Source organism: Bremia lactucae, linkage group LG9 (assembly GCF_004359215.1).
Source record: "Bremia lactucae strain SF5 linkage group LG9, whole genome shotgun sequence".
Lineage (NCBI taxonomy): Eukaryota > Oomycota > Peronosporomycetes > Peronosporales > Peronosporaceae > Bremia > Bremia lactucae.
The window spans coordinates 3,048,383-3,055,432 of record NC_090618.1 but is presented as its reverse complement, the minus strand read 5'-3'; the positions used below and the strand labels follow the sequence as shown (position 1 = coordinate 3,055,432).

Genomic DNA, 7,050 nt, shown 5'->3' with positions numbered 1-7,050 from the left:
TGGGTATCGACGTTTTCGTGCCCCGTACCAGATTTCTGGTGTGTTACACCGGACTTACCCTTCAATTGATGATTGGTTATTATTTGTATTTCTAATCATATACACCTTTTTGGGTGCACAGGAGAAAACCACCTCCCATTATGCTTTGGAGGATTTGCCGGCCCCGGGTATCGAACCCGGGACCTACCGGTCCTAAAGTGAGTGGCGGACCACTACTACACCACCAGGATCGATGTACCAGATTTCTGGTATAGGTCGGAGCTGTTGCTCTTTCAAGCTTTGCGCGGATTAGCCATAAACAAGCCGGCCGTAAATGCTTAGTGCTCCCGCACATGTAACATCTACGGATGTTATGAGGCTGGCATACAGCTGAAAGCTCTTCTTCTTCCTCAGCGAGGCTGGGGTCCATGCTGGTCTGTTAGACAAACCCGATGTGCTCGAGGAGACCCACGAGTGCTACCGCGAGAGGACTTAAAGTCGAGTTCCCTGTTTTACGCAATGTCAACCGCTGCTTTGAAAGTAGCGGAAGGGAACGATTAGTTCCGTTCGGACAAGACCACGTTATGATCTTCCATAGGGATGGTTAATAGAGACACTTCTGGCTTTGGGTCTTGCTGCATGGCAGCAATAAGAGTTATCAACACCTGGACAAAGTCCGCTAGGGTACGTTTTCCCTGATTAGATGCTAAAATTCGCGATCGTACGCGAAACCTGATTAGGCGGCGCAAACATGCGAGTTAACTCTCGTTTTAGCAATTCCCATGTGGGAAAGCGGCATCTGTGGAAGTACCACATGTGAGGGCCCACTCGCTGGCTCAACCACCGAGCTTAGAGATGGCTAGGGCCACCTTTTGTTGCTCGGTTTGGAAGAGGAAGACTTATAGACTCAGAGAGTCTTTTAGCTCTGTAGAACTAATCGATTCAACAACTTTGTGATTTTTACAAGCTCGCAGAGCTTATTGAATTTAGTTCAGGGATTAAAAGGTTCGTAGAACCAAGTGGCCAATAAGTCCCGAGAGTATATACCTTAGAAAGGTTTCTTTCTCTCGTAGATCAATGCGCAAGCCTTAGGAAGGCACTCTTTGCTGTAAGATCTAAATTTGAGCTAAACGTTATTTAATTATTTATATGTTAAACCTTACATCAACTTTGCGTTTGACGATTCAATGATTTTACCTCGATACTTTTCAATTGTAATTACAAGAAGATCTATAAAATCAATTACAATTGGCTTAAATAATTTGCTTGATGTCCTTACCTACGTTTGACCATCTTAAAGTGTGTTGGCCCCATCCCATGTAAGCTTCGTCCTTATAATATACTGTCGAAACGATTTCTTCCATATGCGTTCATACAGCCTAAGCCCGACAATTATACAATAAAGTTGATAAGTAAGAAATTAAATAATGTCAATTAGATTATTTTTTAAGTAATCCTAATTTAGTGCGCTTAATGATTGGGTAGCGTCAGCGATGTCAAAATCTCTCAGAGATCCCATAAAGTAATGAAGACATTCCCGCAGGTGGCACAGCTTGCGTTGCTCATCACTAGCGTTGTCATTGGAGTCTATCTGCTTTTTCAAAATGCTCCTAAAGCCAAATTGTATGATGTTCTCCTTCTCCATTGGATCTTGCCATATGTCACTGATATTTGTAAATTTTTTGCCGAAAAAAAACAGCAATGAGTGCGAGAGCATTTCAGTATCCTACGTAATTCGCGGAGTTTTGCCAACTTGGCTCAACGGCCGGGATAACAAACTGGAAACTGTACAGGGACTCTGGCACTGCGCTACCCAGTATCGCGAGCACCATTCTGCCTTCGTGCTCGCAAGCTTCTGCATTGTGTATATTGCGCTGCAAACTTTTGCGATACCAGGCCCAATCGTGCTAAGTATTTTATCTGGAGCCATGTATCCAATGGTGCAGGCTCAGATCTTGGTAGCTTGCTGTGCTACCACGGGCGCCTCGTTGTGCTTCATGCTATCCTACTTTTTGGGCCGTGGAGTTTTTAGCAATTTGTTGGCTGGTATGATCAGGCGCTTTAAGGAAAAGATTGCTCAAAACCAGAGTAACCTTTTTTACTACTTGCTATTTCTGAGGATTACACCGCTGCTACCAAATTGGTTTGTAAATATTGCATGTCCGCTTGTTGGTGTCCCGTTCAAGTACTTTTTCTTGGCAACGCTGCTTGGATTGCTTCCAGCCAATTTTATACATATTTCGACGGGTGCGACGCTCAACAGTGCTGTCGAGGCCTCGAGTGGCAGCAACGTGGTTAATTTTGGTGTGCTCTTCTTGCTGCAATTTGTAGCATTATTGCCCACGCTTTTTAAGAGCAAAATTGCGAAGTATGAGAAGGAAGCTTTTGAGGCTACAAAGGCTGAGTAGAAGATGGAGCTAATGACTAGTGAATTCCTCTAATTTTTGTTATACCAAATTAATAATATCTCACGAGCGTTTTCTCGATAAGATTTCTTCTTAGTGTAAATAGATTACTAAAAAAGCACATGGTAATATCGGCTTCAAATGGAACCGACAGTCTGGGAACAATGGCCACACGCCTCTGTAGAAACATCCGATAACATCTGCATTCGTTACGGTGACGGCGTTCCTCACAATGCACATCCTGTTGTGATGGTGCACGAATGGCCGGATCTCTGATTTCGCTGGCAAGTGCGTCTATTTACTCGTAAAAGGCTGTCAACCGCATCGGACTCAAAACGAAACTACTGTGACAGTAGCACCAGAAACAAGCGCTCCAGTTTCAAGTATCGCAAATAAAATAATAGTTAGAAAACAGTAAATAGCCTCTTTTGCATGGGCTAGAAGATTGTGTTTCTATATTGCTAGTGAATCATTGAGAGATGAATAGACGTTCGCAGCAGTATTTATTGGCCACGATTGGGGCGGAGGCCACGTGTAGCAAATGCGTCTGCATAAACTTAAACGGGTCCTCGCTGTCTGTGCGATTTGAACGCCGTTTGTACCACCAAGCGAGATCTTTTTGCCATTGGACGAGGTGGTGAAGTAGATGCCTCAGTTTGAATACCAGCACAGCTTGGCTAACACGGACGCATCGGGCAAGATGCTTAATGCTTCACCACGTCGGTTGTCACTGCAATCTTTCGAAAGCCGTCGGAGATGGGGCCACGGGCGACCCATTGTTGCTCTCGGAGATGCTGATAGCAGTCGACTCAGACAAGGACCATTTGATATTCACTTAGCGCTCGACGATACTATCTGAAGCTGAGCTCGACTATTACGCCGAGCAGTACTCAATTAGCAAGTTTGTTAGTACGTGTCGAACCTACGCAACGCGCAAGATAAATTTTGAGAATGAGGTGGGCCTTCCAAGAATTTATTGAGCATCCGGCATTGTTTATTGGTGTTGCCAGTGATGTGGTCCTCAAATTTGAAATGGGCATAGGCATGATAAGGGTTTTCGTAAAATTGGGCTGAGAAAGTGTCGAAAACGCTGGCCACTGGGTAAACTGGGAGCAAAAGGATGAAGTGAACGGTATCATTTTGAATTGGCTTGCCAAATCACAGCTTTAGTGAGCGGTTCTAGTACTAGGGCAATGCTTTGAGGGATTTCTGGTGCTTAGACAAATTAGTACCTTATTGCGTCTATTGTGGAAAGAATTCAGACTTCGTTTCTATCACGTTGTTCAAAGTCGTGCACCTTCGTCAAAATGATCATGCAATTTTTGACTTAAAGATTAACATGACAATACTTTCCTAAAGCCTACATCGCACGTCGTATTGATTTGTAGAGATCAACGTTGGCGAACTTTATGGTTATAAAAAAATCATCGGAAACTATCTCTTGCTATAACAGCACAAAGAAAATGTTACGTTTTTTTAATGTTGGATTTTCAGATCCCCTGTGATTATAAGAATTCGCAGGAAGGGGGTGAATTTAAGGAAAAAGGGTGTGAATAGCAAAAACCTAAAAAATCACTTAATAACTCAATTATCAACAGTTTTGTAAATAAATACTTATCTTTTATTTTTATAAGAATTATTTTTAATTATATATAAGATAAGACAAACAAGAAGTTTATAATTTTAACATTACAGGGATAGATTTTTTTGATATAGAACTCACAGTTTTTTGTCAATTACTTCTAAGAAGAATAATGGATAGAATTTATTTGTAAAGGAAGACGTATTACGTTTAGAGATTCAATTTTGACGAAGGTCCCTTATTGGAACCCCGCACCCCTCATTACACTATGGGGAATTTCGGCTACAGGGCCTCCTCCCACCCAACTATCACACACCTTCGGTGCGGGTTGGCAGGGCGGCCATCCATTGGATGGTTGCTCGTCTGCTTTTTAGCCTATCTCCGGCGATGTGTCATCGTACCGCCCTCCGCGGGTATCGATCCACGTACCTCCCGGTCCCAGTTCCAGTGCTTAACCACTCGGCCACAACGTATTACGTTTAGAGCGCGCGTAAACAGCGCCATCTGGTGCGGAAGAGAAGATTCAATTAATTTTGGTATTTTGCGTCAGACAATTTGCCTCTTAGTACCAGAATTGTCCGTAGCCAAATAATGCCACCTTCAACAGACACCGAAATTACAATCCTATATCAGTAAGAATTACAATCCTATATCAGTAAGCACAGCTGATTACTGTCAATATAATTATGCGATGCAAATCAGGCTCAAAGGATTCATGCAGAACTTACAGGGTGCGAGATCTGCTTGAAATGAGGCTGTAACTATAGTGCGCATGTCCAACGCAACAACACTGGAGGCGACCTCGTCGATGAGACATCAAGTGCGATAGAGTGCACCGCCTCGCCTAACTCACTACGATCCCTGCAAATTTAATTTTGTTGACACAATCACATTACACCTCACCACTCGAGCGGAGTACAGCAACTTCACAAATTGAAATAGGTCATTTTGTCCCACTTATAATGGTTTTAATGTAAAGGCATATCCATTTTAAAGCTTTCGGTGGACAAGGTTTGCGGTTTTCTTCGCATGCCTCGTCCACCAACAGGCTTGAAGGCTCTCAAGCTTTTACTCGGAAACGTGACAGCTACATTGCGATGGGAAAATGCAATGGGTCAGCTGAGTACAGTAGATATGTTGACAAAATCCGAACACACAAAAAAATAATCTTCAAAGCATAGCGTTCTTTAAATTAGCTATAAGGAGGAAGAGACAGCACAAGGCAAATCAAGGGAGTAAGCCAACTGAGCAATTTGGCACAATTCGAGAGGCAACATCTCCACAGCGAATCGCTTTTAAGTATTGTATCTACGCCTTCGAATCAAATCGAAAGACCTTTCACCTTATTTGTCACCAGCGCATTTGTTAATTACAAAAACATCTGACGCCGCTGTTTATGCGCGCTTAATATAGGACAAACGTATGTCTACAGGATCTCAAAAAGTCTAGGCCTTAAATTGTCAATTGGCGACTGCGAGCAATGCAAGGTGAAAATCGCGGTTCAAACTGCATGGAGATGGCCGAAGCATCGTCTCCCCGTAGTCGAATAAGCGCTACCCAAGAGATTCGTCAGCTGCGAGCGCAAGTAAAAGCGATGGAGGATGTACTTGAAACATTGCAATTCAAGTGGATAGAACAGCTTCCCGATTCGCGCTCGCTACAAGAAGCACATCACTTGGCTCGAATAAAATACCGATTGATTCAGACGCAGAACGAGCACTCGGAACTCGAGAATGCTTTCGTGCGTCAGCAACTCATGTATGCTAGTCTTCAAACAACGATCTTGCAAGCCCCACTGTACTCAAATTCGGAGGAATTGATGATGATGTTGCAATTCCAGACCAGACTTGGGCGTGAATCGAAGGAGCGCCAAATAAAATTACTCGCGCACTTTAATCGTTCGCTCGCGACTATCCCTTCTAGCGTGAACAAAATCACGCAAACAGCCATTGATAAAGCTCTTGGACATCGAAAAGAGGGAGATACGAAAGAGCCCTTGACACCGCTGTCGCAGATAAACATCACGGGTCTCGTAAACAGTACTCTCATTTCAAGCGTCTTCATGTTAGAAATTCCGAATGCGACACTGAAGGAAGTTTACGAAGCAATCCTCGTGTCGTACATCGAGGCCATCCCCGCTTTGATGCAGCGCCACTTTGGTATTCATGCCACGCGCAAGATGCTCGACAGTGCTGACTCTCCTGCCATATATTATCGCCTAGACCTTCACGGAAACGATATCACTTCATCAATGAATCACGTCATTTGCTCCGAACTCACTTCATCGTATGGCATGGTCCACGTCGACTCGATTATCGACGATGCATTGCATCCAGTGTCTCGAACGAACTCGTTGCAATATATTGTCAGCGGGATAACCATTACTCCTCGTATCGAGGCTGCAACGGGAAAGACTTTATCAGTGAGGCTGCAAAGGGTCCTTGTATACCACTATAATTTACTACCCGGCGATTCTGCACTGATGAAGGATCTGGCGATCATACGCCCTGTATTGAATGGTGACCTTATCACGTCTTCAGTTTGCGAGTATATAAAGAGAACAAACATCTCTCAAGAATAATTGAGCACGTGAGAGATACTAAGGTATTCAAAAGAAGGCGATAATGCCCCTAGGGCCTTCTTTTTTAGGTTGTGTGATGCTGCTTATGTTCTCACGACTATATGCAGTGAAGCGAAAGAGGTAGAAATTGCAAAAATTGGCATATAATTTATGTTGTACTAAAATATTATTGTCGAAACGAAATTTTGCGCCAGACTCATCGTACTTAGACAGGCTGAGGATGGCAACAGAGTCACACCGAGATCTTAAGAGTTAAATTTGCTTAAAGCCACAATCTATTATTGGTGCGATAAGCTCGCAATATAACGATACTATTTGAGATTCAAATTTGACGAAGTTCTCTTATTGGAACCTCGCACCCCTCATTACACTATGGCAAATTTGGCTACAGGGCCTCCTCCCACCCGGCTATTGTAACGGGGTGTATCGTTACATGAAATTAACACTTAAAGGTTGTTAATTAATATATTATCTAAAAGGTAGATAATATTTGGAGGATATTA

General features: G+C 43.2%; 2 protein-coding genes across 2 annotated transcripts; both read left to right on the top strand.

Moving 5' to 3' along the window:
• Positions 1-1,396: 1,396 nt before the first annotated feature.
• Positions 1,397-3,654, top strand: CCR75_004175 (uncharacterized protein). Its single transcript, XM_067962264.1, has 2 exons — positions 1,397-1,602; positions 1,679-3,654. Exons 1-2 carry the CDS (start codon positions 1,505-1,507, stop codon positions 2,385-2,387), a joined length of 807 nt encoding a protein of 268 aa, XP_067818367.1. The 5' UTR covers positions 1,397-1,504; the 3' UTR covers positions 2,388-3,654.
• Positions 3,655-5,476: 1,822 nt separating this feature from the next.
• CCR75_004174 (uncharacterized protein) lies at positions 5,477-6,547 on the top strand (the record flags this gene model as incomplete). The annotated part of the gene is made up of 1 exon (XM_067962263.1): positions 5,477-6,547. The coding sequence occupies one exon, from the start codon at positions 5,477-5,479 to the stop codon at positions 6,545-6,547; it is 1,071 nt and encodes a 356-aa protein (XP_067818368.1).
• Between the last annotated feature and the right edge of the window lie 503 nt (positions 6,548-7,050).

Excerpts from the sequence above, each read along its gene's own strand:
- CCR75_004175 (XM_067962264.1), top strand. The coding sequence starts at position 1,505 with ATGAAGACATTCCCGCAGGTGGCACAGCTTGCGTTGCTCATCACTAGC. Across the intron at positions 1,603-1,678 it reads AATGCTCCTAAAGCCAAATT|CAATGAGTGCGAGAGCATTT; the intron begins GTATGATGTTCT and ends GAAAAAAAACAG.